The 19955-nt window shown below is 28.7% G+C and overlaps 1 protein-coding gene across 3 annotated transcripts in view; it reads right to left on the bottom strand.

Moving 5' to 3' along the window:
- Positions 1-19955, bottom strand: part of Grik2 (glutamate ionotropic receptor kainate type subunit 2) — a 664662-nt gene that overhangs the window by 172605 nt on the left and 472102 nt on the right. For all 3 annotated transcript variants that reach the window (XM_015499657.2, XM_015499664.2, XM_015499670.2), the window contains one exon: positions 16373-16596. In XM_015499657.2, coding sequence (XP_015355143.1) covers positions 16373-16596 — 224 coding nt within the window. The remainder of the gene's footprint in view (positions 1-16372; positions 16597-19955) is intronic.

Raw genomic sequence — 19955 nt, 5'->3', positions numbered from 1 at the left:
ATGTCTTCAGCATTTTCCTAAAATTAAAGTGAAGGTTGTTAGGACTTGTTCCCTGAAACCTCTGTTTTACAAATATACTATCAGAAAATTACTACTCTATTTCTATATTTCCATGATTTTGCTAATTCTGCTCTACATTTCTTATAACTGGATTATTTAAATCAGTGCAGTTTATTCTCAGAAACAGATTTTAGAAAATACAACCATATATAATTAGATGGTTCCTATATAAGGTTGACATTGATCGTGTGCCTCTATGTCCTCTGTGTGATATTTAGTTTATTTTGTGGGGGAAAAAAATGTTTTACTTTCCAAAATGTACAAGAAAGAATGGAAATATGGGATTAAAAATGCAAAATAGAGCACAGTTACTTTTAAATAAGAAGTTCTGTATTTGGAGGAACATTGAATAGTTGTAAAGGTACATTGATTTAGATCACAGAATTTTCATTTTAGTCAATTAATTAAAATAAGCTAAAATTCAGGAAAAATAAGTTTATTGAGATATTATAAAGAATTTTTAAAATTACCTAGTTAGAGTAGCATTTTATGTTACTCTAAATAAATATGAAAAGTAGATGATGCAAAGAGTTGCAGTTTTATGAGACATGATCAAAATAAGATACATGACAGCAGTATATAGTAGATTAGTAACCACTGATTGAATTTAAAGTGAAGACATAAATTCTCAATTAATCACTGAAATCTGCAAAATTATTTTCATTTATATTCCTTCTACATTAGATATAAAGTTTTAGAATAAAGTTAATAACTTCCACAGAAAAGTATAACATTTGCTAAATTATACTATGTGCTTTAATAACAAAAATTTCCTAATAAAGTGGACCATAAAGCAGAATAAAATTATATTTGTCAACGGTCATACAATTACATTTATTTATATTTAAATTTGTATATAATAATTTTTAGTGAAAAGAATTATTCTCTGTAACTTGGTGTACTTAGCAATATTCATACATTAGGTTACAAATCACATATTTCATTTTTTCTTTAATGTAAGAAAAAGTTGCCACTGGTAATATTCAACAAATGCTACTCTTATTCTGTAGAAACTATCAAAAACAATTTAAATGACTCTTTTTAATGCTAAAGTTCTATTATTGCATGTAATATTTTTAGAATTATTTAAAATAATTATTAAATAATGAATTTTATACATTATATCATTTATATCAATTTATGTGTTTTCAAAACTGCAATCATCTCCAATTATATTTTTATTTCTATCATTGCTTTTTTATATTAGGTTTATATATTAACATGAATTTTATATTTGTAATATTTCTTAGCAATTAAAAATGGATTTGACTCCTGGTCATTGAGAATAAATATCTGTATATATATGTGTGTGTGTGTGTATATATATATATATATATATATATATATATATATACACTATATATATGGTGTTCTTTTATGTGTATGCATATTACATATATATGTATATATATATGAACACATAGATAAGTATGTCTGTTTTTATGCATATACACCCATATAAACACTATTTATTTATTTGAAAGGACAATAAACATTTATATATTTCTAAAAGATGCATTTTTATTTTGCATTTTTAATTTATTTTTAGAGAGCTTTATGTCCTAGCCAATAAAATTGAAAATGTGTTCATGAAAGAAGGCCAAGAAGCCCATCTGTGTCTCTTCATTTCTCTGAGCTATCAGTTCTTTAATTTCTCAAAATATTTTTTTTCTTCTCAAGATTGACTATCTGCTTCGTTAAATAAATAGACTGCTCCAACTTCAAGCAATAGATACTCGTTCTAAATCCCAAATGATCATCATAAAAATGATACTTTTCTTTCTTAAATGTCCAAAATTTTCCACTAAACTCCAAACCCCTCTTAGTATGTATTAAAGGGATTTAAATTTTTCATTTTTGTACCACTTTGTAGAGATTTCCAAGACATTATCAAAATAATCATGTTTCTCAGAGTTGTCTCATAAGTTGAGATATTTCAATAGAATTTGTCAAAATATTTTAAATCAAAATCTCTTCTACATTAATATCAGATCCAATAATTTAATCAAATTTTTACTGATGATGCTTTATCCCTCAGATAAAAACTTCTCTCTATTTAATAAAGGTTTTTAATAATCTTTTTTACTTTTTTACTTTGAGATTTTGTTTTATTAATAATTTTAAACATTACATATTGTTTTTTGAGAAAATACTCATTCCTATTCTATATTTGGGAGACTGATATCTAGTCCTGCCAAACTTTTGACTATGTGACTTTCAGGAAGTCTTTCAACCACTTGATGCCCTTAATTTTCTTATGTATAAAATAAGAGAGTTGTGTAAAATTACTTTGTTATTTCAAAAGAAATTTATAATGCTCTCATCAAAACGTTTGTTTTATTTCTTTTGCTTTAATTTGTGTGTATCTGCTACTTTGTATGAACAGTTTACATTTCTACTCATCATTTAGATCTGTCAATTCATAGAAATACTATTCCTTGAATGTATGAACTCATGGTTTAGACATTATGTACTGCAAATTTGTTAATTAAACATAGCAAATTTAATAAATTAATGAACACTATTACATAAAATTATTCATTATTTATCTTAAATCTTATTGCCTCTACTCTCTTTCTCCATCCTCTTTCATCTTCTATGATAACACTGAGTTATAGTTCCTAAAATTTTCATAAAATTATAATGTTTAAGGTAAGAATATTCACATTACATATACTCATTTTTTGCTGAAAAGAGAGAATAATCAGGATAGGTAAACTGGGGAAAAATCTTACTTCATTCAAATTTGTTTAGAAAAGGACATTCACATATTCTCAAAACTACATGAAGGACAATAATGAGCAAATTTAATAAATATTAGTACATAAGGCAACTGCACATAAAATAGCACAAAGATTTTTTAATGATGTAGCCAATCTTCATCTTTTAATGTATATTTTAAACAATAAAAGGCAATATAACAAATGAAATTTTCAGAAGATTCCTAATTAAATACATACCAAACAATATGTTTGGTCAAAAGAATAAAGAACTAAGAAAAAGGAGCCAATAAATAAGAGTCACAAAGAATCGAATTGAAGGAATGAAGAAATACAATAATGTGTACTCCACACTAACCAGATGAACAGGGAAGAAGAAAGGGGAATGGGAAAAAAGGAAATTCAAATGACCTTGAGAGAAATGAAAGAAAACATTACATTAGAATCTATTTACTGGTTTAAAAAATAAATGAGGGACTAAGGGGAAAACTAAAGTGTAGCCTCTTGGGGAACACTGTACAGCTGAGGGAATAGTAAGTTTATGCTACTGTCATATATTAAAGATTCTTTAAAAATATTAAAAACATTCCAAGAACTTCAAGGGGATGGGGAAGAGAAATATATCAAATATATCAATGATCGGGGCCAGGGTAGTGGCTCGGGTAAAACATTCGCCTAGCACGTTTGAGGCCCTGGGTTCCATCCTCAGGACCACATAAAAAAATAAAACAAAGGTTATTGTGTCCAATTACAACTAAAAAATAAATATTAAAAAAACTCAATGATCTAATATGTAAAATACAATTAAATATTATCAAGAGAGAGATTTCTTCAAGAAGTTATGAAACATGTTGTTAGCTATGGGTTTCAAATCCTCCATGTTAAAGAGTTTAAACTAAACTTAGCTTGTAAAGGTGAATGTCTAGTTCTCCTAACAGATGGCACAACCTTGCCTTCATGCTCTATGTGTTGCCTCGAGTGCAGTTAGTACTCTAGTTACTACTACAACTGAATAGAGATCTGGACCAGATTGTTTCATTTCTTTAGACTTTGCTTTATTTCTTTAGTTATTGCATGAGCCTCCATTGATTATATGTTAGATATTTTTTTAAAAAATAAAGCAGGTACCTGGAACTTCACATAATGTTATTTTATTTAAGATGTTATACAAAATTTTAGTTTCTTTTCTTTATTTTAAAATTTTTTAAATATCTTTATTTTATTTGTTTATGGTTTATGTGGTGCTGAAGATTGAACCCCGGGCTAGGTGAGCGCTTTACCGCTAAGCCACAACCCCAACCCCCAAATTTTAGTTTCTTAAACATGTAATTCAGTTTTCCTAAATGTTATGATGCATTTAAATGGCATTTCTAGACCATTCCTGTCATTTCACTAATATAATTTGCCTAATTGAGAGTTTTGCCAGAACTTAAGATGTTACATTATGAAGTAGCAGATTTCTGTCTCAATATGTCTTTTAAACACTGCATGTCTGATTATATTCCTTAATGCTTTTATATAGTTGCTACACTTATTTGCTTTTATATTGCAAATCACTGCATTATCTTACAGACTATTCAAGGTAGTAGTCATGTTATGTTTTGTTAATAATGCTTTGTGCCTTTATCTGTAACTGGATAACTGTTAAACAAATGCTTGGTTTTTAAAATAATAAATGAAGAAAAATAACAATCAAATGAAAATCATCATTTTCTAGGCTACCACTTTCAAGTGTAGGTTAATATTTATTAGACTAGTAAGTCAAATATCAAGTAGATAAATACTAAGTAATTGAGTCAAAAACTACAAATAAACTGTTGATTGTTATAGTGAGCATATGGTTTTTAGATACATTATAAACAAGTATATCAATAGAACAACATCCTCTGTAGACAATGCTCAATATGGAAATGTCTGCCATTTTTCTGACTTATTATTGAGCCCACTGTGTACATTTTATTCCCTTTTGGAATGCTGAACCACCTTTTATGCCTTTTACAGTTTTGTCTCCTGATGGACTGTTTTATTGATATCTCTGCCTTCTCATGTACATTTGTCCTTTTCAATATTAAATTTAAAAATCTTCCAATCCACACATTAGATTTTCATTTCCTAGATATCTTGATCAGAACAGGTACTCAAACATTTAGAAGTGAATGATTTTAAATCTTTGGAATTGAAAATCTTTATTCTGAGATATTTAAAGAAGTACACATTCATAATAAGATCTTGCTTTGAATTAAAATTTAATAAGCAAAATAATTTGTAATAAATATTTTTAAACAAAAGTTTTTTTAAAAAAATCCTACTCAAAATATGAAAGAAAAAATTGCAACTTCCCTCAACAAACTATATTTTTGAAATGCTTATTTTTATTTTGTTGTACAATAATATTTCTGATTGTTTTAAAATTTGTGTTGAAAAACTCAAATGGTCATTTTTAATTACTGTGATTTGTAGTAAAGATCATTTTTATAACTCAGAATATCCATTCACAAAACTGTTATTGTCTCATGTAATATTTCTCAACTTAATCAAATTTAAGAAATAAAAAAATATATCTTTTAGAATCTGAAATAGCTTAGCAATAGATCCTCGCAGTTGTTCTTAGGTAAATATATGCAAAAAATTATGAGTGATAGAGATAAAGAATAAATGTCAGGTATAATGCTGAAGAGATGGATAGAAATAACTTGATGCTAAATAGATAATATATGATAAATAGATGATTAATAATTTTCAGATGATAAAAATAATTAAATAAAACCTGGAATATTAATATTTAGTACTCAATTGTTATATAATCATAAATTATGATAATACACTTAATATCTTGGATATATAATATTTTATGATCACAACTCACATAAATAAGAGGTTATCTGTGGTTTTAGGAATCAAATAAACAACATTTGGTATAAATTTGAGAAGCATCTTCCAAATGTGAAGCTTTTATTTACGAACATATTAGAATTAGGCTAAGACCTAAGCTATAACACTTTCCATTAACTATAACTGAAAGTATATAAAAGGAGCCAGGAGGTTGCAAACAAAAGATTAAAATGAATGAATGCCTTCCAGGATGAACCATATAAACCTGTGTTAATTGTATTCGTTTTAAGATGAGCCATTCTAAATTGCTACCTGTCCAATCTACATGAGATGAGCAGCAAACTGGGAATATGCATATATAAATTGCTGGTTGTCCTTAAACAGGTCATTTTAATATCAAGTTGACATTCTAGGCTCACATACATGCTGAATTCACTACTTTTCCTATGCTTTTTGTACTTATGTTTCTTATATTCCAATAGAAATAAAACATTAACAGCTAACCATTGGTGTTGTCTAATATGCTAATGAGATTCAGAACACGGTGACCTCCTTTCAGCCTTATTAATACAGCGTACATCATAAACTGGGCAAATAGACTCTTAACAGAAAAGATTACAACCTCATAAAAATATGTAGCTTCAAAATTGTGACTCAAATTAAAACCTTCATAACTCACCTATCACAAGAACTGATCATTTGTAAATCCTAAATATATAATTCCTTTTTTACAATAAATACAAAGTAAATTATCTACTACTTTATAAAAATTTCCTTTTGAAAAACACAATAATATTAATGAAATCGAGATTTATTTAAAACTAAATCATAACTTTCCAGTATAAAATAGAAAGCTTTTTGCATGTTTTGCATGTTTTTTTACCCCCTACATTTCTAATTATCTTATAAGTTTTAAAGCATATAGGAAAATGTTTTCTCAAACGAGTATCTTTCTAATAATTTAATAACAAAACTTGATTTTCAAGTCAAGCTCTAAATAAGTAATAACTCATAGTCCTAAAACCACAGATTTTAAAATGAAATCCCATAATTAAATTTAAATTATACTCATTCTTAGAATTGAAATTATTATAATTTAAGACATTGCCTAATAATCTTATATAAAACTTTGTTGGTGGGGCTGGGATTGTGGCTCAATGGTAGAGGCTCCCCTAGCATGGGCGGGACCCGGGTTCAATCCTCAGCACCACATAAAAATAAAATAAAAATAAAAGATGTTGTGTCCATTGAAAACTAAAAATAAATATTAAAAACTCTCTCTCTCAAAAAAAAAAAACACTTTGTTGGTTAACAATAAAATCACTAAGTCATAAATTGTCATTTTTTTGTACTCCTGTGTTCTAGGGTATTTTGCAATTTGGCTACTTACCAATATTATTAAAATCTAATAAATAAATAAATAAATGTGATAGGGTCTCATGTTTCCATGTACATCCGCAAAATGAGCATTTATAGCAATTCCATGAGGTATCATGTGCAAGGATGATAATTAGTCTTATTATACATTATTTAATCTACATCATATGTGTATGATGGAGATAAAAAATTGAAATGAACTCATGTTAGAGCAATCCTTTACACACTTGATTTGGCAGAAGATTAATTGACTGGATATTAATAAAGAATCTATAATAAAAGATAATAGATTTTTCATAGCCAAAATGTTGGGGAAATGTTGAGTTAAATCAACCTAATCAATTTCTCTATTGCAAAACCTTTTAGTCTTTTATTTGTTAATAGTGAATCCCAATGGAAGAATCTAACACCTAGTTTTCCTGACCTTATTTAATTATGGATTTTTCCCCCTCAGATATTAGAAAAAAAATTCCTAAGAATACAACCCAGGACCAGAAGAAAATATAAAATATAAAATATTTGCATTTATTTCCATAACTTTTAAAACAAATTTCATAAACTTATTTTTAAAGAAGGATGGTTTAAAATAACAAACAAGGAAAAAATAACCAGACTGTTTAGAGGCAGGCTTTCTAACAATAGATGTCAAAAAGGAGAACACTTCAAAAATGGACATTTTAAATTAAAAATTTGAAATCATTACATGTTGGTAAAACCTTACTTCACAATTTAATGACTTCCTGTAGCAGTCATTGCCAATTACATACCCAGTAGGATCAATTTTCTAACCTTGCAGAATTGGGGTTACAATACACCTTGATGAAGAAAAGTGTTGTCCAAACTCTTTTGCAGCTAGTGTTAACCAGGCAAAATGATTCTAGATTACGAGATATAGAGAGAAGAAGAATTTTTCTTCTAAATATAAAGGCAATGACTCCTATGTTTTATTCTTCTCCTTTCTCCCTCCTTCCTGCCCTGAGATACATATAGGACATCTGTTATGGCAATGATCATCTTGCAACCCTGAGGCTGAAAACCTCATGCAAATAGTAGTGTAGCAGGTAGACAAAAGATTCCAGATTCCTTTTCTCTGTCTTCCTTCCTGAACTAGGGATGGATCCCAGGGTCTTGTGCATGCTACCATTGAACTACATCCCACAGTCCTCATATTCTTTCATATTATGCTTCACAATTGTTTAATCTTGCCCTACATAATTTAATACAATGAGAAAAAATATACCTATTCATTTAAGTAATTGTTGGCCATGCATTTTTATTATCCACAAGTTGCCTATTTCTACAAAAACAGATTCATTACTTTTAAAGGAAAAAAATCAATGTTTATAATATTGTTAATATTGCTACAAAATATCTTAGAAAAATTTATTCATTTTAGGATTTTGATTGAAAATTATATGGAACAGAGACTATCTTGATATAAAAATTCCATGCAAGGAGTTAAAGTTCTCTACCATAGTGGTAAAAGCTCAATAATTCAGAAACTTTTAATATCTACAATGATTCATTCCATGATTTCATCATATAAAGTAGTCCTGATGTATTATTTCCTTTTTTCTATATTTTGTTTTTGTGGTGCTAGAGATTGAACCCACAGCCATGCCAAGCAAATGCTAGAATCACATCCCCAATCCTCCATGGATATTTGCATATGCAGTTAACTTAAAATGTTGTGATTAATTGTTTACATATTACATTATTTTTTATGAGCAAGAGGGAAAATTGACATTTATTTACTTCAAAAGTTCTAAATATCTCAATAAAAACCCAACTTTTAAACTTTGTTTTAAACGTTTTTCATGACCTTGCCATTGTCTTCTAAATAGTCTTCTCACACATACTGCATACTGTATGTAAACTGATTGCCCCTGGACTACTGTTTATTCACATTTCCATTCATGTGAATGCATTGCATAACCACATTAATGATACCCTAAAGTCTCCTCATAACTCATTATGAGAGCCAATTTTGCACCTATTTCCCCAATTCTGCATTCAGTGACACTGCATTGGTAACTTGATATTGGCCATAGTGGGAATACTTAACCATTATTAATGGCAAACACTACAAACCAAAGCATCTTTACTTCCACAGATAATTATTAAACAATTACCCTCATATCACTGAACAATACAGAAAATTCAGTTTTAAGCCAATTTCATAAATAATTCATTAATTAATTTTCACATTAATTGTTAGATTTAGCAACATAAAGTAACCAGATCTTAATCAGTGGATTATTTCACAGGAACATTGTAATAATATGCTATTGAACATATTATTTATAGATCTAAATGGATTGAAAGGGCTTAATGAAATGGTAACAATGATTGTTTCCATTGACTTATGATTTATTAATGAAAACAAATTTAAATTGTGAATAAACAACTAAAAAAATAAAATAATGAACATCTTCAAAACCTAGGACTTCCTGCTGACTTATTTCAAATTTACATTTGTAAGAGAAAATAAGCTTTATCAATAAGCTGATTGCTATCCTTAAAAACACATTTAAAGTAAAATTGATTCAATGGGGCACTGAAAAATTAGTTAAATTATGTATTTAGTTTATCCAAAATTGCTTTTCAGTGTTACGGGATTTAAAAAATCTTTATTGTAATCATCTAGTGATAATTTTAGCTCTTTTTTAATGTAATATTATTGATTGCTCTAAAATTCAAGTAATTTTATATGTCAAAGTAAAAGAAAAGTGTAATTCTACTCTCAAACTAGAATCCACTTTTTAAATTATACAAAGGCTTTTACATCATCCCATTGCATGAATATCAGTAACAGTTTTTTTCTAAAACATCCATTTACCTAATCAAATTAAATTGAGTGGCTTTAAATTGAGAATACTAAGGAAAATGGCTCACATATCAATGTTGCAAAAGAAAACATAGATTTGTCCTATCAATGCCCTATTAATTTATTTTTCACCAAGTTCGTTTTTCCAAGTAAGTACCAAACATTAAAAAAGAATTACTTTAAATAAACATGAGCATAATTTACATTTAAAAAATTCTTTCTTAGACTTACAGATCAGAAGCAAGTGGTTAGCTTGCAATGCACTTGCTAAGGATTATAAAAGCAGTAAGTCCAGAATTAAAAGGCTCAAGGCAGACTTTCTGCAGATCAGTCAGGTGGTCATGTGGTATCTAATACTGAAAAATGAAACAAACTGTGCCTTTTTAAAAAAATGGACACTCAAAAAGTAAGTGATGTTATCAGTAAGAACTTGAAGCTAGCATTGGAAAGGTAACATTTCATTTTTAAGCATCACTTGGACATTTAAATTAATTAATATGCAGATTTAACTAATATGCAGTTAGCGGGACTATATCAAAAATAGCAAACTTGAGCAACCATAACATGCAAGGCACAAAGGGCTTTTTTACTAATAAAAATTTAACTATAAAATTTATTTTATAAGCAATTTCACAAAATTTAATAATTAATAAAATATTGGAAATGGTTTTGGAAAATATAGATACTCTTTTATTAAACAAATTAATAAAATATTTTGAAATTATATGTGTACACTACATATGCATTTCACTACATATAAAAACTGAAGTATGTTTGGAAATCATTCAGTAATTTTATTTAAACTAAAATATCCAAATTAACAATCATCAAAATAAATAACTTAAAATATTTGATAGGTAGATTTAAAACATTATTTGTAGTATGTGTCTAATTTTTAAAAAGTAGAAGTCCTAAATAATAATTAAAATAGTAATTTGAATATTTTACAATTAACATATATTTTCAAGTGGGAATATTATTTTTACATCTCCATATACAAGTAAAATTTCAAATTTTTGTTTTTTGTAAAATTACGATAGTGTACAAGTTTCCAAAACATATCTTCAGTCTAGTGAATTACTAAACTTATGTTGAAATATACCCCCCAACACCCTCCATTGTCATTACCATTAATAGTAAGGGAAGTAGGGAAACACTTACCTAATTTTATTACGCTAAAATAATATTCAGGTGCATATTCTGAACCAACTTAGATGACAGTTGTAGCCCTATTCTGTTTATAATGTTTATCATGCCAGTAACATTGAAAACCCTACAATTTCACCTTTGCTTCAAATATTAAGTCTGTTAATATAATAGGAAAATCTATTTTAAATTCATTAACCTCATTTTATCATCTCAGATATAGTAAGAAACAGGAGTACATAGGATGTAAAATGTTTTGAAATAATTTAGGATCATACATTTTCACAAAAAATAGCAGGAAACCATTATATCTACCCTGGGGGCGAAAATCACCTTTACTGTAAGTTACAAGGTACTTGCACTAAAAGTTGTTTTCAATTAAATGCACATTGAGTGAAATAGAAATAATCACTATAGTTTAAAAGGCATATGTACAATATGACTTCATTAATAATGCTTTTATTATAAAAAATGTAAGGTTAATTTGGGGACTTCCAAATAAAATTTCAAAAATAGGTGTCAAATTAACAAATTTGCAACAGAAATCACCTTACCATGTTAGGGTGTACCTTATTATGCAAGGGTTAACTAGGAATATTTAAATTATAGATATTTAAAAAATCAATGTAATAATTTATTTTATAATTTGTTTTATCAATTCTATTTATGTTCTAAATAATATCCAAATATATGGGCATTCTTATTACTATTTGATAGATTCATATTTTTTCTAAAAAAACAATCTTTCTTTTCTCTTATGTGTATATATACATATATGTGTGTATATATATACACACACATATATATCTATGGACTCAACAGGATTGATAAGAAAACAATTCAACCTGAATGATGTAATTATGTAATGGAATGTAAAAAAAATTATAGCAATTACGGTGTTGTGACATGCTCTAATGAATGAAGTTGCATTGGTTGATGATACTGTATCTCCTACTCATTAATTATTTGGATAGAGTGCATTATTTTACTTAATAGGAAAAAATAAAATCATAAATTACCAAAGTTTTGTCCATACATTTTCATGTAATATCGATGACACTTCTCTCACATCTATAAATCATGGGGGAAAAAAATCAAAATAATACCAAGTAGCATTTGTGTCCTCAGAAAAACTCTACAGTGGTTCTATTCTTTTATTACATGCAACCATTAAATTTCAGGAAAAGAAAGTTAGGATTTCCAGAGAATAGTTTTATAAGGCAACGATGGCTTACTAAAGTCTTCTGTCTAGATGCCCAACTGATAGGGTGTTTTTTAAAAGTTTCTTATTTGCAGACTACAGAGAAAGACACACTTCTGCAGTGTAGCTAATTAAGGTAAATTTTACCCTGGAATTAGCTGTCATTGTAGAGCAATATTCTGTTAATATGTAGTAGAAAAATTTAATAGAACATTCTTTTAAAAAATTTGAAAGTAGCCAAAGTATTTTTCCCCTGAAATCTGAGGAAAAAGCAGAAGGTGAATTTAACATCATAGTCAAAACAAACCAAGTGATACATTTCCATTTTCTAAATGCTTTCTGTCTTTTAAAGTCTATTTTCTGTTCATTTAGAACATTCTTCCTTTTTATGGCAAATTAGAATTTTAAAATGCAACAATATTAATTTCAGACTAAGAGAAACTTCCTATAATCTCATTTGTGGGGTTGTGGGGAACAGAGGCTAAATGAAGCACATGTTATTTGTTCCATATATCCAATCATTAAAAATACACAGTGATTGAAAAAAAGAAAGTAGTCGAAAAAATCTTTTAATAGTTCTCAAATATAACCTGGCTACTACTGACATGCAATATATACTAGTTTTCTTCTTTCTCTCTCTCAACAGCTTCCTCACATGCTCTATCATCCCCAGGAGAAGATAATATAGAAAAATATGCATCTGGGAGAACCTGAACACCAAACACTCCACAGTCAAAGGACAGCTTTAAAACCTAACACAAATTTAGGGGCCATGTTTACCAGTAGAGAAAAAAAAATGATCTATTTCTCTGCATTTCTCAAGATAATTGCCTTTCTAAGAGCTGTACACTCTCATTATACAAACACATACAGAAAACAAAACAATATCTAGTGAATGTTGTTTCACTGATTTCCTGCACAAGACTCTACTGTTTCAAGGTACAAGTTCATATTAAAGCATTGGCCTTTCTTAGCCAGGCATTTAAAATTTTTAAAAATCATAAAAGCACGATAAAACAAAATAACGGGTTTTCCCAGGATAGTTTTAAATTAAGAAACTCTTTCTTACATTGACTGAGAGGCCAAAAAGTTAAAGGAGAGCAGTTTTCTACTGAATATGGAAAAACAGAGGTGCAACTTTATTTTGAGAATTAAGAGGGACAAACCTACGCTGAGAAGGTGGCTTCTCACAAGTGTTTCACAGTACTCTACACTCGTGTGAAATTTAGGTACCTGGAAACTACAAAACATAGAAGCTTATTGCTTTGGGGGGAAGAAGCTTATTGCTTATTGGGGAACAATGCTTGATCTTCCTTGTCTTTTTTGACTCTCCAAAGACAACTCAAAAATTACTTTCTTATGGTCCAAAAAATAAATAAAATAAAGGATAGAGTAAATGAAAAGGGAGAGAAACATCTATCGACAGCATGGGAAACAACTGCCAAAAAAACCCACTGAACTACATTTTCTAAAATTTTCAAAGGAAAACACTCTTACAAGGGAGCAACATATCATCAAAATAGAGTGTGTTTTTTTTTTTGTGTGTGTGTGTGTGTACACGTGTATGCAAACAAAATCATAATAAATTCATTATGAACAAAGGTACCATTTTGGTAGAAAATATAACAATTTAATATGCATTAAATTTCAAAGGTTTAGCATGCTCTAACGTCTTAATGTTTCTTTATGCACTGTAAATTATTATAACTGGTATGGACCATTATTAAGTAAGAACCCTGGACCAAGATTTGCATGCAGAATTTCAGGACAACCCTGGATGTCATGGAGATATCTATGAATAAAAGAATACTAAAAAGTAAATAAGTAATTAAAATACCCTCTTAATATCTATAAAAATGTAAATGGACTAATTTTTTATAAATACTATCCATATCAATAGTACCTGTTGTTCAATATAGAAAATATTTGAAGCAAGGTGAAAAGTACCTCTTGTCAGTATAAAGGGTGGGTGCCCTAAGCAGCCTTTTATATATGACTAACTGCCATCTACATAAAAATATATCTAGGTCAAAGAAAAACAGAAAGGAAGAGGGGGAAAGATTTAGGGAAAAATAAGTGCAAGCCCAGCATGGACAAGGCTTCTTTCTAATCCTGCCAAGAGCTCTGTTAGGATACTTGGGATAAAGGCATTCTATTTCTAGAATGCAATATCCCAAGCTCATCTTTTCTTTTAAATAAGTTCTAGCTAGTCATAGTAAGCATGCCAATTATGTCATTATGCTATAAGTAATAATACAACTGCTTGCAAGAGACCATATAATACAAAACTATACCAAGACAAAAAATAAGGCCATTTATTTTTTTGAAAATGTTGGTTAAATCCGATTAAAGCATTTGTTAAGTATTCTTAGATGTGTTACTTATAAATTAAAGGTGAGGGGAAATATTTCAAAGTCATCACTAAACCTAGGTACTTTTAAATCCAGCTTAGAAACATGAATTCTAGACTTAGTATTGGTTCTTAATTTGTCATAGAATTAATATTGTTGAACTGTAATAGAATAGACCTTCAATAGGTTTAAAACCTAGTAGTAATATAATGATAACTAATAATCTACCTGATGTCTTATTTCCTTTTTAATTGTATGCTTCTCTCTAGTGAAATATATATTATAATTCATTTTCTAGGAAAACAGGATTGAAATTTTTTTCTGTTTTACCTGTGTACTAAGGGAAGTGGTTGGTATTGGTCAATATAAAATGATATAATTGGTCTGAAGGTACTCAAAAATCAGAAGGCTTTTTTTTATTTTCATGCAATATGGAAAGAGTTGGAGTTAAAACGTTTATAAAGAAGCCTAAACTTCTATGGAATTTTAACAGGATCTGCCATACAGCTTCAAATACTATAAGTTACATAGTTCCAATTCATATTTTCTGGAAAATGCAAACAATAGTTCTCTGAAGTATTCAAATTTTAATATTGAACCAGTTATGCAAAACCAGATACACTTATATAATATTTGTGTATAAATATACCAAAAATATGTCAAAATATAATTCCACATCGATAATTAATTTCATTCCTTTTTAAACGGAATGAAAGAAATTTTTTTTTATTGTTAGAAAAAATACATGACTTTATCAGAAAAAGAATAAGTTCATGGAAGGACAAACATCCTTAATAATAAAAAGAATTTAAAATTATTTATTGAAAGAATTAGTATAATATGATTGAAAATAACAATTGTGTATTTAATATTGATTATAGGGCACAGAAGCATATGTAATTATACATCACAAGAATTTTTTCAATATGAAAAATTATACATAGAATTCTAACTTAGTTTTGATTCAAAACTATTCTTTTGATATTTAATAGACTATAAAATTTCAAAGAACATAATGAGTATATGGTCTTCAGTGTAACAATAGAATTTTCAGTCCTGAGGCATAATTCGAATCTTCTTAAATAAGATCAAAAAAAAAAAAAAAGAAAAAGAAATGATATTGAAATGATCTATTAATTGCAAATTTGACAATGAGTTAAGCATGAATGAAAATGATTGTAAATTTTCACCTCCAAGAACAATGAAGTAGGAAAATCAACGAAGATTAAGCTGTATCAAAGATCATGATCTTAAAAGTCATTAAAATGTGAACTTATATATTTTAAGTTAGGCATTTGAAATTCTGATCCTATGATCTGGCACATATATTATCTTTCAGTGTCAATAGGCAATTTGTTGTAGTGACATATTTATTCTGTAAAAAAAAAATGACAAGTTTTATGTAGAAAAACTTTTCTTTTTTTTATTTTTATATTTAGAATGTTTAAACCAGCCTTGGTCACATAAAAAGAAAGGGTCTCTTAAAATTATACTACTTTGTTTTTCTTTATGACTGAATTATGAATTCAAGTTAGTGAAATATGGTATCTTTTTCATTCAAAATAAATAAGAAATTATTCTCTTACCTTACTAATTTGGATTGATTTTTCAGTTCTAATTAGGAACAAAACAACCTACCACACTTATAGCTTACTGACAGAACCAGCATGCTTTTTGCCCAAAAAGGCAATAGAATACATTGTAATAAGTGAATGTGACTCTTAAAACTTCATTGTTATTTAGCACCCCATAGGAAATAAGAAAAAAGAGTAATAAAATAGATTGTGACTTTTGACAATCATTAGTTAGAAAAAGGAGGTAACAATTGCCAAAAAAATCACAAAAGTGAGCATGTTACCTGGCTATGACAAAGAGCACACAACTGACACCCAAGTAAGCCAGCAGAATATACATCCAGATATCAGGGGAGAGAGGATTCAGGAAGGAGAAGACGCCTGGGTTTGTACCATTGGGCTTGCGGTACAAAATACTTATTCCAAGTGTCATAAAGGGCTTGGAAAAGTCGATGACCTTCTCTCGAACGTAGGTAATAGCCAGTGGTGCAACTGCAAGGTCAGCTTTCTGTAGAGAGAAACATAAAAAGGAAGAAAAAAGAAAGAGAAAAATTGCTTCTAAGTCACAAGAGAAAACTCAATGACTAAATTAAACAGATTTTACACTTAAATGATTTTTTTCAGTAATGATCATGCTAAAATTTAAAGCATTTTTCACTCTGATGTTAAGCATTTGATTTATTTGCTACTCATTTCTATATGCTTCCAGAATAGCACATCAGCATTTCATAACTAGATATAGAAAAAAACACTATATAGGATGAAAAACTGGAGAAATTGTAGATTCATCACATGAACAATTATGCTACTGAGACTTTGCATAATTACTTTTATTTTAAGCTCTAAAAACTCATTTAATATCAATTATCATTCTGAATATGTTGGTCAAATTCTAGTTGCAATAACTACATGAAAAAAAATTAGATAGAAATCAAGAAAGATTTTCTTGGGTTTGCTACCATGGAAGAGTGCAGTTAAAATTTTTGTCATTAAATAGTTAAAACATTCTTAAAATCATCCTTTAATATGATTCTGTTTACTACCCCTGAGTTTTATTTCTATCCCTCTAATTTGTTTTATATTATTTAATGAAAATCCTTGCAGCATTGCTCAAATCGCATTAGGAAATGAGTTTTTCAATTTTCACAAAGTTGCTAATTTTCCACGGTAGCTTAAATATGTTAAATTACTAATGCTTTTCACTCATCATGTTATAACCATCTGTCAAGGCTGAATTTATGCTCTAATACATCGTAAGAAATTATAATATTTTAAAATAACAAAGGCATCTATGATGAAAAGCTCTATTGCTACTTTCCTTTTATTTTCATAAACAATCAAAACTTCAGAAAATAAATAAAATATGCATTTTAGGGAGCAGCAGAAAAAATTTAAAAAGAAGAAAATTAAATCACTATTCTTATACATTGTTAAAAGACTTAGAGAAGAAACTTCCTTAAATTGACAAATAAAATTGTATTTATTGTTTATAAAAATATGTGTCAAAGAAACTTCTCTAAGATGCTGTTTGTTGACAATATTGTTCTGCATGTATGTGTACATATGTGTGTTTTTGGTGTGGGTGAAGAAGGGAGCACTCAGATGCATGGAGACAGTCTTTGATAGAATCTATGGAGAAAGATATGTCTCTAAAAACTAAGGAAAAAAGGTCCTGAAGGAAGACATTATCATTGTTATATTCATAAATGAAGAAAAATATTTATTTAAGAATAGTAATTGCTAATGCTCTTGTAGTCATTCACTGTGAAACTAGTACTTTGTTAAGAAATTCACATGAATTATCATATTTAATATTCACACAATCAACTGTTATTCTCTTTCTCAGAAAAGAAAACTGAAACCTTTAGAAGTTAGACAATGTTTTAATTGCCTTAGAGCTAAATTTTCATTAGGCCAGGATATAAATGCAAGCCACATCACTCTATGCCTTACCCATGCCATGCATTTCAGAAACCAGCAAAGGAATCATAAAAAGTCATCCATTAATTCATGAAATGGTGTGTAGATATGGAAAGGGAAAATATAGAAACAAGACTAGCAATTAATAAATTACAATTTCTGAGAATTTAGAGGACAGATGCAGTGTTCAGGCAGAGGGAGTGTCCTCCACAAGAAGGAGACAGAAGGCAAGAAAGTAAAATGAGTTTTAAAAAACAAACAATTTTGTTAAAGAAGAAAAAAAGATAGATTTTGACAAAAGATGGGGAATATAGTAGTTAGCTACTATTTTGGAAGTTGAAAATAGAGTACAGTTTATGTATGTGCTACTTCACTCTGGCACCTCCTCTCCTCCTAAGGTACATGAAAAGCAAAATATCATCATACACAAAAATCTAAGTGAAAATGCTTTATAAATAGTAAACTTTCTTAAATTTACAAATAAAATTATATCTATTGTCTACAACATGTTTTGAAATATATCTATATGTATATATATTTATGAAATAAATAAATATTTCTAACTAAGTTCTCTAGGCATATATTAAGAGGAGGGACTAAACATATGTCAAATTTAAAATTTACATAGCATTGCCTAAAGTAAAAATTCTATCCCAACTGTAAAATAGAAAAAAGGTTAAAACTTAAATAAGAAAATTTAATTTTCAAGTATAAAATAATAGCCATTTGAAACAAAAGATATAAGCAAATCCTTTGATAATACATCTAATACAAAAATAAATGGATAAATAATGTGTTACATCGACATAATGACATATTATTAAATTGTAAAAAAGAAATGAGCTATCAAGTGATGAAATGACATTAAATGAATATCCTAAGAGAAAGATACCAGTCTAAACGTTCTACATATTGCATGATACCAAATATATAGCATTATGGAAAAGGCAAAATTACAGAAGCAGGAAAAATAATCAGTGATTTCCAAGGATTCATGAGTAAAGAAGGAGTAATGAAAAGGTAGAACATGGATCATTCTTAGGGTATTAAAACTATTCTGAAGGCTACTGTAATGGTTGATACAAGCATACATTAATCAAAAATAATAAAATTGCATAATATAAAGAGTAAACCCTAATATAAATGAACTTTAGCTAAAAATATATGTGGCAATATTGTTCATCAGTTGTAATATGCTATACTAATGGAAGCTCTTAATAACAGGGAAACTTTTTTTTTGTATTGTGGTTGATGGGAAGGTGATATGGAGAAACGACTTTCTATATAATTTTTCTACAAGCCTAAAATTCCTCTAAAATTTAATTTATCATATCCTAATTTAGTATGACTTAAGAAATTATGCTGATTAGATAGAATTTGAATTTTACTATTAATTGTGATACGAGATTGATCAAATGTCAATTATCAAAAACCGTTTTTAATTGCACACTAAATATATATATTTTTTTATGATTTTTTTTTATTTTTAATTTTTTATTGTGGGTTGTTCAAAACATTACAAATTTCTTGACATATCATATTCGACACTTTGATTCAAGTGGGTTATGAACTCCCACCTTCACCCCATACACAGATTGCAGAATCACATCAGTTACACATCCATTGATTTACATATTGCCATACTAGTGTCTGTTGTGCTCCGCTGCCTTTCCCATCCTCCACCCTCCCCCCTCCCCTCCTCTCCCCTCCCCTCCCCTCCTCTCTCTCTACCCCCTCCACTGTATAACCCTGAGGGTCTCCTTCCATTACCATGCAATTTCCCTTCTCTCTCCCTTTCCCTCCCACCTCTCATCCCTGTTAAATGTTAATCTTCTTCTCCTGCTCTTCGTCCCTACTCTGATCTTAGTTACTCTCCTTATATCAAAGAAGACATTTGGCATTTGTTTTTTAGGGATTGGCTAGCTTCACTTAGCATAATCTGCTCTA

Source organism: Marmota marmota, unplaced genomic scaffold (genome assembly GCF_001458135.2).
Source record: "Marmota marmota marmota unplaced genomic scaffold, marMar, whole genome shotgun sequence".
Classification (NCBI taxonomy): domain Eukaryota; kingdom Metazoa; phylum Chordata; class Mammalia; order Rodentia; family Sciuridae; genus Marmota; species Marmota marmota.
This window is presented reverse-complemented; position numbering and strand designations above follow the sequence as displayed.